This window comes from Schistocerca serialis, chromosome 9, assembly GCF_023864345.2.
Source record: "Schistocerca serialis cubense isolate TAMUIC-IGC-003099 chromosome 9, iqSchSeri2.2, whole genome shotgun sequence".
Lineage (NCBI taxonomy): Eukaryota > Metazoa > Arthropoda > Insecta > Orthoptera > Acrididae > Schistocerca > Schistocerca serialis.
Genome location: NC_064646.1, coordinates 415,924,292 through 415,950,145, shown reverse-complemented (window position 1 = coordinate 415,950,145; position 25,854 = coordinate 415,924,292). Strand labels below are relative to the sequence as shown.

The following is a 25,854-nucleotide window of genomic DNA, read 5'->3' as shown; positions in this document are numbered from 1 at the left end:
AGTTGGTGTCTGCTGTTAAGAAGATTTCCTGCATTTTTGTTAATGTTTCATTGTCAATCATTTACAGGGATTTATGTAAGTCATTTTTGTACTACCACGATGCCACTTCAGTTTTTATATAATTTTATGTAAACAGTTTATGTGCACATTTCAGATTTATTGGCGCATAAAGGCATACACATTTAAGGGATTATTACTGCATGAAAGTCCAGTCCCTAATTCACTACCCAGAAGAGGACAGTTGCAGAATTGGTCAAAACATCATTTTTGTTATACGAGGCATTCAAATGAAACCTGGTCACTAGTGTAAGTAATGGTAACAAAACTGTAGTTATACACAGTACACATACTCATAGTCGCCAAAACTGTTGGAATATTTATCCCATTGCAACACTAGCAGGTTGATTCCATCCTTGAAGAAGCTAATAGGCTGCAGTCGGATCCAGGCCTGGACCCAGTTACATACTTCATTGCTTTGTTGTCCGTTGTGAACAAATGTCCGCGAATAGCTTGTTTTAGAGGTCCAAACACATGAAAGTCACACGGCGAAAGGTCGGTACTTTACGACTGATGTTCCAGCGTTTCCCACTGAAACTGCTGCAATGTCATCTTCACCGCATTGGCTGTGCCCGGACAAGCATTATCATGCAAGAGGATAATACCATTGGACCACATGCTTTGGCGTTTCGACTTGATGGCTCGTCTAAGGTTCTGTAAAGTGGCTTGATAATGCTGGGCATTGATGGTGGTTCCCCATTCCAGAGATCGACAAGCACTGGGCCCTTGTGGTCAAAAAAGAAGCACACCTTGACCTTACCAGGGCTGGTGTGCACAGCCTCTGATTTCTTTGGAGGTGGTGATGTCTATGTTTACACTGCTTGCTCTGACGCTTGCTTTCCGTTTCAAACTGGTGACACCACGTTTCATCACCTGTGACAATACGCGACAGAAATCTGTATTCCTCCTCATGATAAAGTTGCAGATGACTCAAAGACAGCGCCATTCGAGTATTGCGTTGCTCGGCAGTCAGTTGGTGGAGAGCCCACTGCACACAGATTTTTCAAAACTGCAAGTGTTGATGCATTATGGTGTTGGCGGTGCCCCCTCAAGGAATCATTTGCGCCATTCCACAACACATGAACGACTCAGACTGTACTCTCCGTATACAGCCTTCACCCGTCGATATATTTCACGGCCTCCAACTCCCTCTGCTGACAAAAAAATCTAATCACTCATTGTTCCTGCTTACTCACCTGCATGCTCCGTAGTGGACAATAACTTCTGTGGCCACCTTCTCTTCAGTGTGAAACCACACTGGCGCTATGCCACATCAAATGGTGCGTATGCGTCAGTCTCTCTACCAATAGATGATGCCACGATATCCACAGTTATGTAGTGCCAACCTTACGTGTAAGGCAAAGGTAGACACACTGACCAGGTTTCATTTGAAAGTACCTCATGCAGAGTTGTTTCAAAATTACAAAGTGATGTGTCCCAATACCCAAAAGGATTTTACTGACATCATCAGTAAATAGCACATTTTGAAGTTGAGGAGTATTTTTTGCAGTCTGTATAATTAAGCCTTTTTCAGTCTGAATAATTAAGCCAAGATCTTCATTCCATGTGACATACAATGTTCCACCACCAATGTACCACCACACCATGCATGGCGCCAGAGCTTATGGTAATAGAGGACTGGTAGCACTGACTTGTCCTCAGCTTGAGAACATCATCAGCTTTTACAAACCCAGTTTGTCACCAAATACCAAATTCACTGCAGTGCTTGCCACTTAGCATTATCAAGGAGGTATGTGGGACTGGTGGAATGCACCCCAACTTTAAAACCTAATTTAAATTTAGAAGTAACAATTTACTTTTTTACTCCTGTGTTGGATTAGATAATTATGTCCAAGCAGTGCAAAATATATAAAAATTTATTCATAAGGTAAAACACAATACCTTCTAAAACAACTTTTTTCCTTTCTTTGAATGTTGGTTCACCGTTCTCCCCATTTTCTCCATTCTCTCCATTTTTAGCCTTCTTCTTGAATTCTTCTGGTAGACCTAAAATGTAATTCAGTACAGATGACAGTAACAAGGAAAATATATTACAGAATCACTCGGCACTGTAAGCCTCCATTAGTGATATAATTAACTCTAGAACACTATTGAACTTTTTTTACTGCAATGTGTTCTGCTATTAAATCAAAGGGCACAACATGTATTACAGAAATACTTATACTTACAGCTTACCTTCCTCTAACATAGCTTCTATTTCTTCATCAGGTACATCTGAATCATCATCCGATTGGTTATAATCATCCTGGTCATCGTCCTCTTCATCATTATGGTCAAATTCATCCAGGACATCAAACTCTCGTAATGCCATGGATTCATCTCCAGCACAGGAAGAGTCCCTGCCTTGTTGTTGATCACTTTCTTGGGTACCATCATGTTCATCATCGTCATTTCTTTCATCTCCACTTTCTTCTACTATTGTATGACTTATACTTTCCTCTATTTCTTTGTGGCACTCACTTTCTTCTGCTACTACACGGTTCATTTCGCGTGCCACACTCTCTCTTTCCCTGCCTGCAGTAAGATTTTCACTAGAAATATTTATCTCCTTTGTGGAATCACTTTCTTCAGTACAATGTTCATTCCCATTTTGAGTGACAGTGTTAGTACACACTTGTGACTCAACACTGTCCTCTGCATTACTAATGTTTTCATTAACCTGAGTTACAGTCTTTGTTCCTACACTGTCTTTCCTTTGTAATGTCAATTCCTTCATCATCTTGTTATTATCAACAGTTGTTTCCTCAGATGGACTGCTTTCACACTGAGACTGTTGCCCTTCCTTTTTCTCATTACTAATATTTCTGCTGTCTGCTATTCTCTCATCCCAGGAATCTCTGCTACTACTCCCATTTTCACTGTCCAATTCCATTTTAAGGTGTTTATAAAATTCTGATTCATCTACATCAATTCCAGCATCGTCATCAACATCACTGCTCGGATATGTGGGACTTTCCTCTGCAGGTGCATCAATGGGCTCACTCTTAATCACAACCTCTTGACCTACTGGTAACATTAAATTGGTCAAATGTGGACACTTTCTACTATCATCACAGCTACCTGTACTGTCTGTTGAGTGTTTACGTTTTTGTCGCACCATTTTGACTACCTTTAATAGAGAATCTTGTTAAATAATACTGAAACAGAGGAATAACACAAGATAATAAATGTGTTCAGCACAATCAATAAAACAGCATCATGAATGTTTAAAAATTACATATACAAATCTACAAATGAAATTAACATATTAGCAAGAGCAGAGGTTCCAAATAGATCAATGAAAATATAAGCAAGAGCTTACAGTTAGGGATCTTTCAGTTACAGACAAAAAAATTAAAAACTAAAAAAACTATGTCACGCACAAAAAAAGCTACAAGATACAGTAAAAAATTAGGAGTCATATCTACATCTATACTCTAAAAACTGATGAGAGTGCATGGCAGATGGTACATCCTATTGTACCAGTTATTAGGTTTTCTTTGTGCTCCATTCAGATATTGAGCATGGGAAGAATGTTTGTTTAAATGCCTCTGTGTGTTGTAATTAATCTAATCTTGTCCTCACAATTCCAATGTGAACAATAATTGGGGGTTGTAATATATTCCTAGAGTCATTATGTAAAGCTGGTTTTTTTTTTTTAACTTTGTAAGTAGGCTTTCTTGGGACAGTCTGCACGTATCTTCAAGAGTCTGCTAGTTCAGTTTCTTCAGCATCTCTGTGACTTTCTCCCACCGGTCACACAAACCTGTGACCGTCTGTGACAGCCTTCTCTGAGAAAGTTCAATATCCCCCATTAGTCCTATTTGGCATGGATCCCATACACTTTGACAATATTCCAGAATGGGTCACATGGTCCTTTGTAGACTGATTGCATTTTAAGAGTCTCTGCACCACTTTGAAATCTTATCAAGATCTGATTGAATATTTATGCAGCTTCTTTCAGATAGTACATACATCACTATAGATAACAGCATCATTTGCAAAATGTCTTAGCTTACTACCAATATTGTCTGCAAGGTATCTAATATGCAACACGAACAGCAAGGATCAAGACACACTTCCCTGAGGTAAACCCGAATTTACTTTTACATTTGATGATGACACTCCATCCAAGGTAACACGCTGTGTCCTCCCTACCAAAAAGTATTCAATCCAGTCACAAAATGAGTATGATAGCCCTTATGATTGTACTTTAGACAATAAGCTTAGTTGTGGTAACGAGTCCAATACTTAAGAAATTAAGATATACTGCATCTACCTGTCTGCTATGATCCAGAGCTTGTCAGTATGTCGTGAGAAAAGTGAGAATTGGGTTTCACATGACCGATGTTTTCAGAATCCAGCTGGTAGGCATGGAGTATGTCATTCTCTTCTTTTAAGCTTGAGCCATAGTTCTTCCACGTGCTCCTGCCCTGTGATGAATGTTTCAAATTCCTCACTGAGATATGACACTACTGATTTTTTATGTAGTTCACTGAACATATCTATCTTTCTGCTTATTTTAGTTGTCCTTGGTACATTGGTTGTTGCCACAATCGCATCATAGTCATTGAAACTAGTTTTGATGCGGACATCCTCAAAGAGTTCAGGTCTACTTGCTGCCATCAGCTCTAAAATATTTCCAATTTGAGTGTGTTCCAAGCTGTCTGTTCTAAGTAGCTTTCAGAGAAGGCATTTAGTAATGTTTCACAAGATGTCCTGTCACACACTCCACTAACAAAACTGTAATTTTGCCAGTTGACTGTTGGATGGCTGACAACTCCAATGATGACTAGGGAACTTACTATACAAGCAAAAGGCAGTTTTCTGTAAAGTTTTCATTATATCAGGAGGTGAGTCACAATTTTATGACGACCCTGATTCAGTATTTTGCCAAACCAAACTCACATGCAGCTTACATTTCTATCTTGGTGGATTTGAGTTTCTCGTCTACTGCAACAAATACACCATCTCCATTTCCCATTAGCCTAGTCTTTCAATAAACACATACATTTTCCCCAAAAATCTCATTACTACCACTTTCAGATATCAGCCAGCTTTCTGTACCTAGTATTACATAAGAGTCACTGCATTTTAGTAGCACTTCAAACTCCAGTACTCAGTTGCAAATGTTTTGGCAGTTAACCACAAGGAAGCATTTTTTGCAACATGCACTCTGGATGGAGAGTCACCTAAGCTAAAAATCCCTTGTGTGCACCCCACACACAGTCAGCTATCTGGGTAGCAGTCTCTGATGTGTAGCACACATATAGGGGATCCTACAGTTCTAAATTCTACAGATTACAAGATCAGGTGTGTGTGTGTGTGTGTGTGTGTGTGTGTGTGTGTGTGTGTGTGTGTGTGTGTTTTAGATATTGGTGCTTTATTATAAAGTCAATATACGAATATGGAACCAATTACTTAGAGTTCCAAGTAACACCCAAATTAACATGTACATAATGAGAAAAATGTATGAATAATCTTCCAAAAATTCCGCATCTTACCTAAAAGATAATAGGACCTCACCTGGCACAGAAAATTTGTCATTAGTTCTAAGACTGGAGGGCAATGAAAGAACAAGATAACTGATAAACAGCGAATCACAAAAAGTGTGTGAGACAGACAGTGCTTGTTGGGTTTAAAAAGTGCATCAGCCCCACGTCACCCTCAACATACTTTATTTCCAGTTATTTTAAATGAGCAGAGCACATCTTACAACCATTGTTGTGAACAATACACAGAAATGACTTACACGAGAAGCTAACCCAACTTATATGGCTAATAGATGATGAAAATGATTTTAAAATATGGATGTGTGTATGTTCCATCACCCATCAAGTTCATTTATCAGTAAAACTGTGAGTGTGTAATCGACGTTTGGAGGTTAATGAATGTAAAGACTACAGAAGTGCAAGTCACTGCATAAACAAAATCATCAGGGAATCCTTCCAGAATGTTGAGCAGCATGGTTTTGATCTACTTCCATGCATCTGTTTCTTTAATGACACATATCCTCCATCATCATGGTATCTGAAGCCTTTCCTTTCAAGTATTACTTTAATTTGATGCAACCACCTCTTTCTTGGACATCTACCTTCATCCTAACATGTTCCTTTCCAAGTACCAATGGGAAATTTGGTTAGGTTGCATCCACTTTGTGTGACCAAACCTCTACAGTCTCACTGTATTCGGCCTTTCCTCTATGGTCACTTTCACTTGCAGGTCTCTTGTTATGTACTCGTTTCTGATCTTGTCTCTCCTTGTCATTTGTAGGGCAAACCATAGGGATTTCAATCCTCAAGCCTACATCTGACTTTGGGTTACAACTATAGGGCATAATGGGTGGAAAGAAAGTTTTGAGCAATATTAGAGGAACATCCTTGTCCCACTCAAGTCTTCATACTACAGTGAAGAACTTTGATCGTTGGTTACCCTTGCCAGACCTCGAGATTGGCACACCATCACTTGCCTCAATACTACTAAGATTAGTGAAAATTTTCACATTCTTAATGATCTTCTCCTCCAAAAACACATTAGATGGAGCAGGTACTGTACTAATTTGAATCACTTCTGTTTTGTTTTTCCTCATTGTTAACACTAACTCTGAACTTTGTGTTCCACAGTTCCATTTGCCTCTGTGCCTCCATGGTAGTTTCACTTTAAATGGTGACATCCACAAATATGAGAACATTTAGGTCTTCTTTTTTCACTCATGTGATGTCTTTCATTTCGATGCCCACGAGTGTGATTCAGAGGAATCACGAAAGGGAACCACCCTGTTGCATAGCCCTCTGTTCCAAACTACTTTGACTGTCCATCTTGTATTCTCGGTTGATGTATGGTATATGAATTTTGGTAATTAGAGTTGCGGAGATTCCATTTTTCCAGCCAGTTCCATATTTTACATCTCAGCATCCTATCATATTACATTATTATCAGGTATTTTCCAACCTCTATATTTTTTAATTATTTGTCTGACTGCAAAAGTAACGTCCTTTGTTAGTCCCAAATCCATGTTGTTCTTCAAATTGAGATTCTATGACAACTCTCAAACCCTTTTCCAGAATCATTTCCTAGATCTTTAGACAAGGTGGTATAGTTGGTACACTATTCCTTTAAGAAACAGTATTGTAATTCCCTTTTACCAGTCACTGGGTACCCCATTTCCTCCCTATACAGTTCCCATGATCCAGTGGAACCAATGTGTTATGTTGATTCTTCGCTGCTTTTATCATAACTATAGTCTTCTTACCTCTGGAAGATTTCTCTCTTTTTCTCTCTTTCCATTTGTTTCAGAGCATTTTCTGTTCTGTCTAGGTAATTGGTGGTCGTCCTTTCTCAAGGTCTGTGACTGTGGGACCATGGTCTTCCTTCTCCTCTGCATTTAATATGTTTTCAAAATAAATAATGTCTTCTCTTAACAATTCTATGTCTCTGACAATGGTAACTCCTTCTGTTTCAACTGCCTCCATCATTTACCTTCCATTTCATACTTTTCAACATGCCTTAAAGTATTTTTTGATTTCACCTATTGTTACTCCAATTTTCTGACAAAGTATACCAAAGTCCTCTTACACCTTTCATAACCCTCTCAAAGTTTCTTATCACTGTATTCTTGATAAAGTGTGGCTATTTTTTAATCCAACCTGATAAACATAATTTTTTACTTTTTTATATCTTTGCCATTGATCAGTCTCAAATAATATTCTGTATTCTTTTGTTTAACTAAGTGATTCCTTTTTCCTATAATTTTCCTTTCGTTAGTCCGTATAAGCACTGCTGACTACTGATATTTTGAATAGATCCCACTCTTCTTCAAAATTTCCTGGCTCATTCTTTAGCACTTTTTGCTTTCTTTTTTAAGTATCTCCTGCTCACATCTTCTCGAAGCTTCTACTCCATTGTCCTTGGCATCAATATGGTGCATAATGATGCAGAACAGACAATTATGTTCAGCAATTTCACAGGAGCCATACATGTATTTTAACGCATGGCAGATTAAAATTAAAACTTGGTCATGTATTAAACCTGGATACCTCATGAGCATTGCCAGTGAAAGGCAAAATTCCAGATTAAAGTCCCCAGTCAGGCAAAAAGGTTTAATCTGCCAATAAGTTTCAAATGATAGCACATTCTGCTGCCAAGTGAGAGATTCCATCTGGAAACAATTCCCCAGGCAGTGGCTAGCCATTTATTTGCAATATCCTTTCTTCTGGAAGTACTAGTCCTGTAAGGTAAGCATGAGAACTTCTGGGAGATAGGAAAGAGGTAATGGTAGATGTAAGGCTGTGAGAATGGTTACTAATTACCTGAATAGCTCATTTTGTAAATGTACTGATACTGACAGGCAAGATTCCAGGTTAAAGTCTCAGTCTGAACATAATTTTAATCTGACAGTATATTACTACTCTAAAATCAATCCAAAATCTAACCATTTCAAGTAACATGTTCAACAGAAAGAATAAACAGAGGTAAACAGAGAAGCGCAATATTTAATACTTTCTCCTGCCAATGTCTCATATCCTTGTCAATATAAAATTGTAAAAAAAAATCCTATTTAAAAAAATAATACAATTAAAAAAGAGAACTTCAATATTATTCAAAAGATTTAGGCTGATCTCTGACAATAGACTGAAGAACAATACACAGACACTTGTCCTGAATTTAATAAGAATGAAACTGATTAAGAGTAATGTGAAAAACTACAGTGTAAAAGCCAGAAAACAATAATTAGTAAATATTTCTGTACGAAGATAAGAATAATTCCTCAAATTTTTTAAAAGACATTAGGCTATATTCAGATATATACATTAATGTTCACATGACTAATACATTATGTTATCTTCGTACCACAAACGTAAACCCAAAGTCACTATGGTCGCTAAATGAACATTATCAATATGGTGTGAGACCAATTTAGGTTCTTATATAGCCGGGATTTACCATTAAATGGGCATATAATACTTGTGAATTGTATCTAGTGGCATTTTGTACCATACATGACATAGTACATCACACAGTGCCAACATAGTTAACAGTAAAAATGAAGCACTGAAAACTCCTGTTGAAAAGCCAATCACAGTTGTTTACTAATATGAATGTTTTAGGACTATATAGTCGAGAAGACATTCCAAATATCTTCTTGTTCAAAAACACCCATTTGAACCAAGACACCAGTAGGAACTGACCTACTGCACATTGCCATGTTAGAAAATATCTTTGTGAAACTTCTGCACTAAAGACTACAAGGTGCTACCCAAAATATCTGAGAATTTGATTGTACTGGTCAAACCAGTAGCAGTAAGAAATTGTGCCACAAGATGTCCCGAGGTATACGTTTCAGCTACTGCAGAACAAAGTTGTATCTATTTTGGCACAGGCAGTTAAGAGTTGTAGAGGTGGATTTCAGGGTGTATTTCAGTGCTTCTGCGAATTGTGAAATGGATAGCATGACAGATGCAATGGTTTTGTATCAAACTGTTTCAAGTTTAAGAAACTGCACCTGAAACACACCACATGCCGACAAAGGCATCTGGTAAGAGAGCACTTAGTCAAGCAAGAACATATCAGTGGGTCAAACGCTTCAAAGAAGGGTGAGAATCTGTGGAAGACGACAAACATTTGGGGCGATTGTCAACATGTGCAACACTGGAAATGATCATGAAAGGGCATGACATGATTCACAACAACTGAAGGCACACAATCTGTGGTGTTTATAATAGTCTTAGGCTGTTGTAGTACGCTACCTATCAATGAATTCTAGCCGATGAACTGAACATGAGATGAATTGCAGCAATCTGTCCCTCTCAGCATCAACCAACAAACCTCAGGATCCAGACGTGCACTGAGTTGCAACAAAAAGCACAAGTGTGTCCAAAATTCTTATTCAGAGTCATAAGAGGTGACGAATCTTCGGTCTATGGTTATGATCTTGAAATGAAGCAGCAATCATCACAATGAAAAATACCATCTTCTCCAAGGCCTACAAATGCTCAACAAGTTGCAACAACGTGACTTCAATGCTGATAATTTTTCTGATGTTCGTGGAATAGTGCATAAGTTTATTCCACTTGGTCAGACTGTCCACAGGCAGTTTTACTGTGAGTTTTTGATGCAACAGAAGGAAAGTGTTCGGTGCAAATGGCCAGAGTAGTCGAAAAAGAAAGACTGGCTGGTACACCATCACAGCACATCAGCAAACAACATGGCAACAGCTCCCACACTCTCTACTCTTAAGACATAGCCCCATGCTACTTCTGCCTGTTTCCAAAGATGAGAACCGCATTGAAAGAGTGATGTTTTGACTCTGCTGACAGCATTCAAGTGGAATTGCAATGAGTCCTGAGCACTTTTCACCCTGCGGACTTCCAGTAGCACTTCCATAAATGTGAACAGAGCTGGGATCATTGTGTATGTGCCACAGGTGACTACGTTGAAGGCAACGGATTACATTAGGCCAGAAGTATCGTTCTCTGATTTTTACAACGAAATTTTTAGATATTTTGGGTAGCACCTCATACATTTACTGAACAAAAATGACCACATAATTCTTGGCTTTAAGTTGACCTCAGAGGACCTTAACAGAACCACCCCAATACTTATCAGAAGAATTTGTATCACAACAAAATTTTTTTCAGCACCTACTGAAAATAAAAACTGACCTTTTATTGAAAACAAGTGAGGAATAAATCACTGTATAACCTTATTCCCTTCTAGTCATCAGTGGCCCATATTGCAGGAGCTTGGTTGTCTTAACACATGCTTGGTAGTGACAAATAACATTTCCGCAAAAGTCCAGGTTGTGCAATATATTTCAGATTTGGCTGGTAGAAACGAGGCTGTTTGAGTACTGATATGTGTCACTTCAGGCCCATGGTTCTTTGAAACAGTTCTTTTCAATATTTGGCATTCACAGTCACCAAATGTTGATCTTTGAACACTGGTATTCATTACTGATGCCTTGTGCAAGAAGGGTATACACCATCACCATCCTGAAAACTTATTTTCACCAGAAACAATGTAATGTCAATCATTTACTCATTTATTCCAAACAATTGGACTCCAACAACTTCTATAACTTGTAAGTCGCTTAGGTCAAAAGACTGTCATATGAGAGATTTTGGCCACAAGGCATTCTTCTAAAGTAGAAAATGCACACGCATTCACCCAAGAGTAACACGCACACATGCAGGCGCGCAGGCACGCACACAAAATCACTGTCTCTGGCCTCTGATGGCAGACTGTGAGCAACTGTGCCTGACTGGTGAGGTTAACACTGGGACTGAGATGGGAAGGGAGCATGCAGGGATGTGGTGGGGACAAGATAGTGCTGCTGGGTGCAGTCATGATATCAGCAGGGAGGGGGTGGGTGGGGCAGTGATAGAAAGAGAGGTAGAAGAGGGGAGAAAGATTAGTTAGGTGCTTTGGTGGAACAGAAGTCTATGTAGTGCTGCAAGGGGAGTAGGGAACGGAGTATACAGGTGAAGATCAGTGACTAGCAAAGGTTGATGCCAGAAGAGCTACAGGAATCAAGGATACATGAGAGGCAGTCATAAACCTTCAATTGTAACTTCAGTGGTGGTTGGGAGAGGGGGGAGGGGGGGGGGGGGGGAAATCCTGGTACACACTGAAAGCCCTACACAATAGCACACTGTCAGAGGAGCTAAAACAAATGGCACTGCCTACTGATAAAGTGGTGTACATACTCATAAAACAAACTTTCCAAAGTCTGCTGCACAGGGTAGACACGCGGTCTGAGGCGTTTTGTCACGGTTCCCACGGCTTCCCTCGTCAGAGGTTCGAGTCCTCCCTCGGGGATGGGTGTGTGTGTGTGTTGTTCTTAGTGTAAGTTAGATGAAGTAGTGCTGTAGTGCCCTCAGAATTTTATGAAAGTCTGGAGGCACTTGTGTCACAGCCGTTTCAACACGCGTTATTTTAAAGCAGGATGAGCATGGGATACTGTACCCATTTATTGTTTGTGCAGGCGAAACTGGAAAGGAGATAATTCGACAGTGCTGGCAAGTGTTCAGTGCGACCTGCCAAGAACAAACAAATACGGCCCGGAAGCTCCGTGGGCGGCTGCAAAGAATAATGTATCTTTGTATTGTTGAAAAACAAATGGAGAGACTCAAAATAGTGACTGTTTATTAGACATTGGACTGCTGTTGAGAGTACATGGACTGGATGTGGATGGTCAGCCACGATAAAAGCTTATGTATTCATTGTGCTCAAAAATGTGTAATTAACTGATTCTAAGTGCCCAGTAATGTGTGGGCTTACGCCATAAAGTTTAGTTGTTTTTTTGTACAAAGTGGAAATAAATATGTTCTGGTGCATTGAATGATATTCCAAGAGTAGAGTATTTTTTAAATAAGAACCGAGAGAGAGATAGAGTGAAAATTTCCCCTTCCTAGCAGTGAAATATTCGGAGAAGCGTCCGGTGCTAGCAGAAGACATCAGCGCTGTAAGAAAGCAGAACCAACATTCTTCTTCAACAAGTAAGTCCACGAAAACGCTTAAGCTGTATAGAGATAGCGTAACATTACACCGGACCACCGCAAGAACGTGCGACCGTAAAGAAAGGACCTGAGAATAAAGGGTAAATATTTAAAAAAAAAAACAGTTGGGAGTGAAATGATTAAGAGAATCAAGAAAATCGCACCACGCTGCAGTTAAGTCTCAAATCGCCGACGTCGCCGTCTACCTACGCCGACGTCTACCACCTACGCCGACGCCGCCGTCTACCAACTACGCCGACGCCCCCGTAACCAACACCGACGTAGCATCACACCAACGCCGAGATAGCATCACTCCAACGCCGACGCAGCCGTCCACAAAAACCGACGCCGCCGTTCATCGACGCTGACGCCGCCGTGCACCAACGCCGACGTAGCATCACACCAACGCCGACGCCGCCGTCCACAAAAGCCGACGCTGCCGTACACCGGTGCCGACGCCGCCTTCCACCGACCCCGGGTGAGCTACTGCTGACCTTTGATTGTTTGTGAAGTGTGGGCGGGTTGTGGAAATAAGCGAATGTACTTTTAATGATAACTAGATTAAAAGCAAACAAAACACAGTGGAAAAGGAACATCAATCAGTAGAGTCTGTTGGGGCTATGGGAATTGAAAAACAGGGGTCAGATTTAGGCGAATTAATGAGGTTTATCAAAACGCAGTTTGAATCACAGAACACAAAAAAGGAAGAACTGAAGGCAGAATTAAACTCTAAGTTAGATTTGAAAAACAAAAAACTAGAGGCTCAAGTTAATATCCTAAGTAATCAAATGCAAGAATGGAAAAAAGAATTGTCCGATTCCCTGAGCGAACACACATTTTATTTAAGGATTTAGAACAAAGAAATGAACCTAATCTAAAAGGTTTAGTTCAAAAATTAGAATATGATGTAGACTGTAAATGTAGTAATTTGGAAACAATTTAACGAAAAATACGACTCTTTCAAAAATGTATGTAATGTTACATTTGATGTGGTCGAACGAGAATTAACTACGCTAAAAACCAATGTCCAGAAACAAGATAAGTTGCTCCCCCTAGTACAGGCGCAAATTTCACGGGTCACATCGCGGGTGGAAACCGTAGAATAGAACTTCAAAGAAAAGTTAATGACTGCAGAGCTTATAAATTTGAATGGTTTATAAGAACAAGTAGAAGAATTAATAGGGCGAAGGGTTGAAGAGAAACTAAGTGTTGATATCTCTTCGCCTATAGTAACTTCCGATTTAGATAACACCAAGAAAAACTTAGAAACGTTGAGGAAAAAATTCAAGCTTATGCAGGAGAAACTAGAGAAAGGCACAGTTTCCCAAAATATTATATTAAATAAGGACATGATAACTGATTTGCAATGGGGATCAAATTCAGGCTTGTCGAGCCAGTTTCCTAAATTCAAACCACATGGGGAGGTACACACCATCCATTTCTTAAAACGGTTTAACCAAAACATACCTAAAAGTTGGGAGGACGCTAAGAAAAGAGAGTTTGCGGTAGGTTATTTGGAGGGTGAAGCTTCAGAATGGGGCACAGTAAATATTGAAAATTTCACATCCTGAGAAAGTTTAAGTAAAAATACTGGTCTTCAAGTGCACAAGAGAAGTTGATTTCAGATTTGTGGGATCCTAAATACTATAGTAATGCCTGGGGTACGATGCGCAAGTATTTCGACAGGCATTTGACAAGGGCGAAATATTTAGATCGACCAATGGAAGAAGAGGGATTAGTTAGAATTTTAATAAGACGTCTACCTACTTGTGCTAGAAAAAATATACTATGCAGTGGGTGGAAAACGGTGGAGGAACTGTTATCCTTTGTTGATGCACTCGATGCAATCAATAAAGGCAGGAACGAGAACTTGCACGCGCAAGAAAATCCGAATTTTAGAAGGAATAATATGAATCACAATAACCAGTCAAAGCCTTATGAATCCAATCTTGCCCGAGTCCACCGACCTAGCAGGAATGTAAATAAAGGGGGTTGCTCACGAGGACCATTACCGTCCAACCTCGGTCCTGTAACTACGCAGGAATTCGTGCCCAGCAACAGCTGTGGAACAGGGGGTAACGCAGTTCCAACGTTTGGAAATCGTGCCGTGGTTGCTACCCATGAGGAAAACGTGGAGAGATCTGGACCCAGGGCCGGCGTCCAGGTCGTCAAAATACATTGAGAGGCCTAAATAAGAGGGTACAGGTTTCCTCTATGCATAAAGTACCTACCAAGGAGTGGCTACTGCTGGACGAAACGAACAAAATAACTACGCCACCACAACGTATTATAACAGGAGATAGAAAACCACAAATTAGACATATTCATCGATTCTGGCAGTGTAGTATCACTTATTTCTAAGGAATACTTTAATACATTAAAAACTAAAATTAATTTACCTGTTTTACCAGTAAATGGGGTATACATAGTTGGTATAACTGGAAAGAAGAGTAAGGTTGTTAAATACGAAACCTTGGCACACTGCCGTATAAGTGATATGACGTTTCGACAACCTTTGCTAGTAGTGGAAGACATAGAGACGTATTGTTTGGTTTAGACTGGTTAACCGATTTTAATGTTATACTAAATTTCGACGAGAACTGTATCTATGTGGGGGAGCCCGAGAATAAACATTGCATTAAGTTTGTGACGGACAGCGATGTGTATAAACAAACATCTGAACACCAAAGATTACAATTAACCGCGTCAGCTCAGTTGTCTCCAGAGATAATGTTAACTAATACTGTGAGAGTGTAAGTCCACAAGACGACTTTCACAAGAAGGTAAGTGAATCTGAAGTGTTAAATATCGAACAACAAATGGATTTAGTGAAAATTTTGTCTAAATACCATTCAGTATTTTCAGAGAATCCGGGTATCGTTAGCGATTATGTTTGCAAATTTAAGATTAAGGACGAGACTCCGTTTGTTTTTTTTTTTTTTTTTTTTTTTTCAAACCATACCCTATATCTATAAGTCTTCAAGAAGCGGTTAGGGAGGAGAGTAATAAAATGATTGATCAAGATATAATAGAAAGGAGTATGAGTGTCTACAATAATCCCTTAGTAGTACTGAAAAAAGCTACAGGTGGAGAGATTGGTGCTAGATGCACGCACTCTCAACCGTCATATTGAAACCGAAAGAGATCGTCCGGTTAATATAGATGAATTATTAACTAAATTTAAGGATGCCCAGTATTTTAGCTCCATTGATCTGACGGCTGGGTACTGGCAAATCCGGTTACATCCCGATTCAAAAAAGTATACTGCTTTTTTGTTCGACGGAAAATCTTACCACTTAAATGTACTACCTTTTGCACAAAATATATCAGCATCGGTATTTATAAGAGAACTTGATAAGGCTATTGGACGAGAGTTATTGAAAGAACTAGTTATTTATGTGGATGACATCTTGATTATTTCACCTACTTGGGAAGAACATTGTAGGACATTGAAAAAAACTTTGGAGCGATTTAAGGAAAAAGGGTATCACCTTAAAGTTAAGCAAATCTCACTTTGCAAGGCAGGAATTACTATTTTTAGGACACATCGTGGGAGTAAAAGGCATTAAACCAGACCCCGAGAGAATCGAGGCTATTAAAAACTGTCCATCTCCTCAAAACGTTAAACAACTAAAAGGGTCTCTGGGGATGGCAGGTTATTATCGACGCTATGTGCAAAGCCAAGAAATGAACGACCCTAGACTATTAAGATTATTACGTAAAGGTATATCATGGAATGGACCAAGGGACCTAAAAAGCTTTTGACAAACTAAAACAAGCTTTAGTAAATGCGCCTATCTTACAACATCCCGTAATGAATGAACCTTTTAAGATAGCAACTGATGCCTCAGATTACGGTATTGCAGCAGAATTATTCCAAGGGGAATGGGGGATAGAAACCTATGATCATAGACCTATAGCGTTTATTAGTCGAAGCTTAAATAAGCATGAATGAAATTATACTGCTACCAAGAAAGAATTGCTAGCGATAGTGTGGAGTATACAAAAGTTCCAAACTTTAATATGGGGTTCGGAAATCTACATTTATACCGACCATCAGGCTTTGTCATCCCTAATGAGTAATAGATTATTACACAGTAGACTAATGAGGTGGATGTTGTTTTTACAAGAATATGATATTAAAATACAATATATAAAAGGATCAGAGAATATAGTACCCAATGCTTTGTCACGACTACCTCGAAAGATGAAAGATCTACAACGTACAGAAGGACCTGGGGTAGTTTTCGCGATCAATTTTATAACAACAGAATATCCAGCAAGGGAAGTACAAGAGTAATGCTAAGTAATGAGGGTTGCACATCTCAAGTGAAATGGTATAGTAAGCTTAAGCTAAAGGAACAAGGGGGGACGAAGTGTATATCCACCTGTGTTCATAGGTATAGTAGTACAGATATTAAGATGGAGGTATCGAGTCAAATAAGTTTCTGATGAATAATAGGGTTGTGCAGACCGAATAGCCTGAAGAAAATAAATAAAGTTACAACCATGGACGAAACATATTTAATTATTATGGCTATATAAGTGAGCTGTAAGCAATGAACAAGCGAAGAATTTAAGCAGGCAGGCGGAAGGACTCAAGAGGAGGAAAGGAGAGGTAGATAGAAATTTTACCAGGAAATTTTAAATAAAATAGTGTGCAGAAGAGTACGAAAGAGGCAAGACTATGAATCACTGTTAGAGAAGATAGGGAGGGCACATCCAATATAGATGAAAGGAGAGAGAGAGAGGCAGGTAGGCAGTCCCAGAGGAGGCTGCCTATACTGCACGGGCAGGGGCACCAAAAAGGGGATTGACCTGTACCATAGTTTAGTATAAATGAAAGGGGCGTACCTGCCCATGGATGAGGAAGAAGATGTTTTCATAGCATCAACCCTTACATAGAGTGGAACCCAAAGGGAAAGGGTGGTATATGACCTGAGATTGTAGTGGATAGTTTCTCCTGGTAAATTCGAATTCTAAATTTTTTTTAAATAGAAAAGACAAGTCCTGTGCGAGGAGATAGAAAAAAAGAGAAAACCCCTAGTACAACTAATTTTTTTCAGACCCGGAAAACCAGTGGTTATCATTGCAACAGCTTCTGAAAAAGACTCGACTCAGAATAACGCGTGAACTTTGAAACTGGTTAAGGGGAGGGATTTATTTTGGCTCAATCCTGGAAGCAAGAGTAGATAAATCTATTGGAAATAGCTAATACTTGTTGTACTATTAGCTTATCATACTACTATGTCTATGAAAGATATTACCAACAGCTTAATGAAATACTGGAGATGGAAGAGAGTTTTTGAACCTAATGTTTTTATGTAGTACAAAATAACAAGATAAGTGTTAAGAAAAAAAATTATTAAAATATATGTTGTGTGCAAAATAACAAGTTTTCGAGCTAAGGGGAGGGATACGTAGTGCCACCAGAATTTTATGAAAGTCTGGAGACACTTGTGTACCAGCCATTTCGAACATGCGTTATTTTAAAGCAGGGCGTAAGGATGAGCATGGGATACTGCACCCATTCATTGTTCGTGCAGGCGAAATTGGAAGGGAGATAATTCGTCGGCACTGGCAAGTGTTCAGCACAACCTGCCAAGAATAAACAAATACGGTCCGGAGTAATGTAGCTTTGTATTGTTGAAAAACAAATGGAGAGACTCGAAATAGTGACTGTTTATTAGACATTGAACTGCTGTTGAGAGTACGTGGACTGGACGTGGATAGTCAGCCACAATAAAAGCTTATGTATTAATTGTGTTCAAAAATGTGTACGTAACTGATTCTGGGTGCCCGGTAATGTGTGGGCTTACGTCATAAAGTTTAGTTGTTTTTTTTGTACAAAGTGGAAATAAATATGTTCTGGTGCATTGAATGATATTACAAGAAGAGAGAGAGAGAGAGAGAGAGAGAGAGAGAGAGCGAAAATTTCCCCTTCCTAGCAGTGAAATCTTCGGAGAAGCGTCCTGTGCTAGCAGAAGACATCGGCGCTGCAAGAAAGCAGAACCAGCATTTTTCAACAAGTAAGTCCACGAAAACCCTTAAGCTGTATAGAGAGAGCTTAACATTACATCAGGCCACCACAGTGCATAAGCTTAGGGACCGATGATGTAAGCAGTTTGGTCCCATAAGAACTTACCACACATTTTTCCAGAGTCTTACAATACATCTTCATCACATATAGTTTTGGGTTAGGCAGATTTGCCTGTTCTGAAAACAAGCACACCATCTTCTACTCTGTCTTCTTCTACCATCAGGTCTCTGTTCATAGGTTTTCTTTGGTATCTGGCTACATACTAGATAGTCATGCTATTCCTTTCTGCATTGTTGGATCTTTTCTACTATAATTAGAATTTGGGAGCTTCTTTTTTCTCTCACTATTCTTCTTGTGAGCTAATTTGTATCCTGCCAAAGTCCTAGAAGTCTCATTTCTTCTGCTTCAACTCTCTGTAATTGTTTCTTTGTTAAAATCTATACTTTGGATCCAGAAAGCAGCCAAGGCAAGGACATACTATTATAATATGTAATAACGTAAAATTAGAGAAATGAAATATTGGTGCTTATAAAGTGATAAGTATCATCTGCTTTTACCATAATTATTCCCAATTTTCAACACACATAAACTGGTTATCGATCCCATCCCTGGATAGAAATACTGAGCTATATTACACCCAACCAGTAATTTTTTCTTATTTATTCGCTTTTAATTTTGGTAAAAGTTGCTCAGCATGTAAATTCATAGATAGTACTTCCCCAAAGCAGCCAATATGTTTTCTTGCGAATTCACCTCTGCCTGCATAGTAATACTGATTGACAGTTTGTGTGGAGTTTGCTGCATCCCAGTACATCTTCAATGTATTAGTTGTGACTTGCAACCAGCAGAAGAGGCAGATATTGTGGAAAGAAGATGCAATTTCTGTCACAGCAACAATGTCAGAAAAACAAAGAACACATGCACTTCATGTCACAGAAACGTGTGATGAACACAGAGTAGAAAATGCTACCAGTGCATACAGTGTAGACAGTAGTAACAAAACAGTCGACTACAACAGACTGCTGCAAAAATCTCTAACTTCTTTGTTGTGTCAGTAAATTTAACAATTTCTGTGGATAATGGGATTATTATTGCCATAATGCATTACAATGGTTCTCTATCTCAGTTTTAATCTTGCATACCCAAAAGTTGACATTTTTTATCTTTTTTTATATACTGTTCATTACTAAATTAATACTGATTCTGCTTTTTTTTTTGTTAAAACAATAACACAGTTTTTAAACTTCCATTAATCTGCAACTGCAAGAAAACAACATACAGCACTTGTGGCTTTATAAATCCCAGTGTATCTTTTCATTACTGTTTAAGAAGTGTTATTTTCAAGATAGCAAAATTTGCCTGCCCCTTCAAGACTTTCTTGTCCAAGTTTAACATCTGGCCTTCTAACATAGTCATAGACTACTCACTATGCATACCATTACCAGGTCATCCTTTTTGTAAATACATAAGCTCACCAGACAAAAAGTTAGTCACCCCAGTATGCATACACAGATGAATCGTTAAGCCTTTACAGGTGGCACAGCAATTGAATCACATGCTCAACCGATGCTGCATAGCCTCTTCGTGAGCATCAGTGAGACATTATGTTTCATTTGGACATTGTAAGTAAACACTGATAAATGTAAGACTGTAACAGAGTGGAAAAAGGAAACAATCATGTTTGGCCATTCCCACAGCTAGATAATGTGTGAAGTTGCTGGATTTGTTGATGTTTCATAACAGACTGTTCAATATGTCTAGAAGCAGTGGTGTAACACATGTTGCCATGAAACATGACGTCAGAATTGTGATTGGAAGAAGAACCTGACAAAGAGGGAGTGGAGGTAAGTTTCACAGCTTGTGAATTAAAATCACTTTCAAATTTGACAGGAATTGCTGCAGGTAGTGAATGAAGGTCCATCCCCAGAACATTGTGACAGGAACTGCAATTAACATTTGGAGGCTGTCACCTCGCAAGAGGCCATTGCTCACACATGTACATAAAGATAACAACAGAAGTGTTCATCGAGCTGTAATGTGTGACCGGTTTGTTGAACATTGGTTGGTTGTTTCGGGGAAGGAGACCAGACAGCGAGGTCATCGGTCTCATCGGATTAGGGAAGGACGGGGAAGGAAGTCGGCCGTGCCCTTTGAAAGGAACCATCCCGGCATTTGCCTGGAGCAATTTAGGGAAATCACGGAAAACCTAAATCAGGATGGCCGGACACGGGATTGAACCATCGTCCTCCCAAATGCGAGTCCAGTGTCTATGTTGAACATTCCCCCACCCTATTACATCTTCACTGGCCTGCAAAATCACCTGCCCTGTATAAAATCTGTGGGACATGTTGGAACGATGGGTAAAATGCCAACATCAGCATCCTCACTATTTCGCAGAACTGAATGATTAAATCCTCAGCGAGCAAGTTGTTTAACCCGGATGTGGAGTGCCTGCCAATATTGTTGACTCACTTCCTAACCAAATCAAGGCCATTATCAAGTCAAGGGGTGGAATTACATGGTATTAAATGATGCTTGCAATGATTTTTCTATGGATGACTAATTTTTTATCCGGTAAGCGTACCAATCAGCTAGCAAATGTTCCATTTCATTAAGCACTCAATTCCTGTTTAGTCAGCTGTTACTGCTATGTTAGCGGCACGCTGTATCAACACCTACATTAGATATTTCTTTACTTAACTTATGCCCTTTTATATACAACATAAATATTGTTGACAATGGACAATCCTGGCATACACCTTTTCTGACTTTGGCTCTCTCACTGTCTTGTCAAAGTTGATTGCCCCCAGCTTGTTTCACACAATGAAAATCAATTACCTTTCTATCCCTGTAGTAAATACCAAATTGCATAAGAGTGGAAAAAAATCCTTACCACTTCATCCAAAAACTTATCAGAATCTAAGAATGCAATGCATATTTCAATGTTCTTCCTAGATCTCCCTTCTATTTTCAACTCCTTTGTAGGTGCACTTTTTGTACTGACTCTGCAATGTTGGTAAACTGTTGAAGTGACTGTCGCAAGATCCCCAAGTTACTCTCTGAAATAAATAGTAGTAATGCCAATATTGTATTAGGTGCCGAGAGCTGGTTGAAACCAGACAAATAGCAGTGAAATTTTGAACTCAGGTTGGACAATGTTTAGGAAGGATAGGACTGATGCTATGGTGGTGTGTTCATTGCAGTTAAAAGCTGTTTAAACACAGTTGAGATCAATAATGGGCCGGACTGTGAAATAGTATGGATAAATCTATCAATCAGACAAGGAGTAACAATTGTATTAGGACTTTTTTATAGACCACCAGCATCCACAACAAATGTCGCGGAACATTTCAGGGAAAGTCTTGAGTGCATAGGAAATAAATATCCAAATTATCCATTAGCTATAGGTGGAGACTTTAATCTGCGTCCACTGACTGGGAAAATTACACTTTCATCACACGGGGCAGAAGCAAAGACTCATGTGAAGTCATTTTAGGAGCACTCTCAACATACAACCTTGAGCAATTGGTTAGAAAACCAACTCAAGATGGGAACAATTAGATATCTTGGTGACAAACAGTTTTGAGGAAGTTAATATAGAAGGTATTAGCGACCATAATGTCATTGTGGCTTCTATGTCAGATGTCAGTGGAAGCTGGAGAGAAAAAAGAAAGAAAAAAAAAAAAAACGAAGAGTTTTCTCGTTTAGGAAAGCAAATAAAAGTGTCATTAATGAATATCTTAGGAAACTGCTGGGAAAGCAAAGAATTTTGTAGTTATTATAAACTTAGTCAGTGTCCTGCTGACAAATAGAAATGATGTGAAATGAAAGCAGCTGTCAAAAGATCAATGAGAGATTCTTTTAACGAATTTGAAAGCAATATTTTATCAGCAGATTCTAAAAATAACTGCAAAAAATTTTGGTTATATGTAAAATCTATGAATGCTACAAATAATTCAATACCTTCTCTTGCTGACAGTATGGGTAATGTAATGGATGATGATAAACAGAAGGCCAAAATTCTAAACCTAGCTTTCAAAAACTAGTTTAAAGAAGAAGACTGCAGCACCATTCCCCTTTCAATTATCAAACAAATGCAAGGATGGCTGATATAGCATTTAGTGTATCTGGGATTGTAAAACAGTTAAGATCCTTAGATGCCAGGAAGGCATCTGGCCCAGACGGCATCCTAGTAAGATTTTATGTTGACTATGCTACAAATATAGCACCATTCTTATCCATCATCTATCAGAGGTCATTGGAACAACAGAAAGTTCCACGGGACTGGAAGAAGGCGGGTAGAAAATTGGATGCACATAATTACCGGCCAATTTCACTGACATCGATTTGTTGTAGAAACATGGAACATATTTTGTGTTCAGACATAATAATCTTTCTAGACTCGGAGAAGCTCATCTGCAGAAACCAGCACAGTTTTAGGATACGGCAGTCATGCGAGACACAGCTGGCCCTCTTTGTGCAGGATATACAACAGGCTCTTGATACTGGCTCCCAGGTTGATGCCATATTCCTTGACTTTCGAAAGGCATTCAACTAAGTTCCGTGTGTCGCTTGCTCCAAAAAATGCATGTTTATGGTCTATCCGATGACGTGTGGTTGGACAGAAAGTTTTCTAACAGACAGAGAGCAGTATGTCATCCTCAATAAGGAGACTTCAACAGAAACAAGCATAACATCAGGTGTGCCCCAGGGCAGCGTAATAGATCCGCTGATTTTTATGATTTACATAAACGATCTGGTTAATGATATTGACAGTGGCATTAGACTGCTTGCTGATGATGCTATAGTCTACAAGAAAGTAGTACCACACGAAAGTTGTGAACAAATCAATGGGGATTTGCAGAAAATAAATGCGTGGTGTAATGACTGGCAGTTATCTCTCAATATTAGTAAGTGTAACTTACTGCATATCACAAAATGAAAATCCCCATTAATGTACGAGTACAAAATAAATGCACAGTCTTTGAAAGAGGTAACCGGGTGTGATTATTTGAAATTATCTGAAATGGAACGATCAGATTACACACGTAACAGGTAAGATGAATTCTAGATTGCAGTTTATTGGTAGAATCCTGAAGCGATGCAGTTGTTCAACAAAGGAAATTGCTTACAATACATTAGTTCGTCCAGTCTTAGTGTATTGTTCGTCTGTGTGAGACCGTTAACAGTTGGGTCTGATTCAAGAGATTGAGAAGGTCCAAGGAAGAGCAGCAAGATTCGTGACTAGTACATTTAGCCATCGTGAGAGCACTACAAATCTCATAGAAAATTTGAAGTGGGACACATTTGCAGATAGACAACACTCTAAACGGAAGGGGCTGTTTACTAAATTCCAAAATCCGATCTTCACCAAGGATGTAGAGCATACATTATTACCACCAACTTTCAAATCACGCAATGATCACCATTCAAAGGTAAGGAAAATTAGAGCTTGTACTGAGGTGTTCAGACAGTTGTTCTTCCCTCACACAATCAGCGAGTGGAACGGAGGGGGTGGGGGTGGGGTGGAGGGGGGGGGGGGGAGAAATTATATGACTTTGGCTACACACCACTTGGTGGCCAGCGGAGTAGATATGTAGCTGTAGAATTTAACATATTATAATTGTGAACAATTGACTACATTTAATTTCTAGTGAGCTGTTATGGTTGCCATTACTCAACCTTTGAAATTCATTTGGTGGCACCAAATGTCCATAGAAGCAGACTCGCTATGTGCCGGATTTAAAAATTTTGTGCTTTCTGTTTGTTCCTACCAGTGTATCAATGTGCAACAAGTCATAATATTATATACTGTAGAAATTAAGCATTGTCCTGACATCACAAATAACATCAATAGTGATCTCGTGACAAAATAAACTGATCATTGTAGCAGTTTTTAATGACTGGTATAGTGAATTACCACAAGATGTCACACACATCCAAAGGTGGTAGGAGATATTCCCATGAATGTTAAAACAGTTATTTTGGTGGCAGGTATATTTCCCACAGTCCACAAAAAGAAATATTAATTCTGTGATAAGTATACTTCCCACTTTGCATGGAAAAACTACTTTGGTGGTAAAGAAGACTTCGCACTGGCCTTAAAAGCAACATTATTTCGTGGTATATATTCTTCCCATGGTCCATGAAGAGCAAAAAAGAAACATTTCATGACAAACTATAGCTGGTGCGGCAAATAATCTCTAGGTGCCAGGAATGTACACAGATGATCTGATGTATTTCTATGAACATTGTTCAGAAATACAGTTTGTGGTAAGAATACCTCCCACTGCCTGCGAAAAAGTTAAGATCAGTGCTGCAATTGATACTTGAATGTATCTAATCTGGTCCTCTTCTAATCTACTTTAAATTTACATTCCTTTATTTGATAAAGTACTCACTGGAGTGTTTTTGGTGCACGTGACGTTAGATTGGTTGATGATTTCCTAGCCTGTCCAACCACTTTTTTTTCGTAAGTGAAATTATTTAATTTCTTTTCAAAATCTGATGAAACTTCCCCAGTTAAATAAATTTTATTCATAAGGTTGTGTAATTGTTCGGTTCAATGCACACAATAGTATTTCAACAATAGGCTCACCAGACAAAAAATTAGTCACCCGTAGAGGAATCATTACATGCATCATTTATTACTGTATAATTCTGCTCCTGGGCTTGATATTTGCCTGGATTCAGTTACAAAGAGAGTCCATGAGATTGTCCTGATACACCACGTCATGGTTAAGGCACTCACTGAGGATCTGATCGCGAGCGAGGATGCCGATGCTGGTGTTTTTCCCGCTGTTCCACCATGTCCCACAGATTTTCACTGGGGTCAAGTCAGGGGATTTTGCAGGCCAATCAAGCATAATAGGGTGGAGGAGTGTTCAGAAAACTAGTCATATATACTTCCAGCCCAGTGAACTTTGTTACTGTCGTCTTTACATGCCTTTGTGAGTAATAGCCTCTTGCATAGCCTCTTGCAAGGTGACTGATTCCAAATGTTAGTTGCATGCAGTCCTCGTCATAATCTTCTCTTGCTAACAGGTCGGGATGGACATTAATTTGTTGCCTGCAGCAATTCCTGATCAGTTTGGATGCAATTTTGATTCACAAGCCATGAAATGGATCTCCGGTCTCTCTAAGTCAGGATATTTTTCCAACCACAACTCTGATATGTTTCATGGCACTGTATATTTCATACGTCACTGCTTGTAGACACATTGAACAGTCCACTATGAAACACCAACAAATCCAGGAACA

At 39.1% G+C, this 25,854-nt stretch overlaps 1 protein-coding gene across 2 annotated transcripts in view; it reads right to left on the bottom strand.

The window, feature by feature from the left end:
- LOC126418956 (microprocessor complex subunit DGCR8) overlaps window positions 1-25,854 on the bottom strand; it is a 257,886-nt gene that overhangs the window by 178,933 nt on the left and 53,099 nt on the right. For both annotated transcript variants that reach the window (XM_050085999.1, XM_050086000.1), the window contains exons 2-3: window positions 2,254-3,215; window positions 1,960-2,064 (exon numbers count right to left, since the gene is read on the bottom strand). In XM_050085999.1, coding sequence (XP_049941956.1) covers window positions 1,960-2,064; window positions 2,254-3,178 — 1,030 coding nt within the window. In that variant the 5' untranslated portion in view covers window positions 3,179-3,215. The remainder of the gene's footprint in view (window positions 1-1,959; window positions 2,065-2,253; window positions 3,216-25,854) is intronic.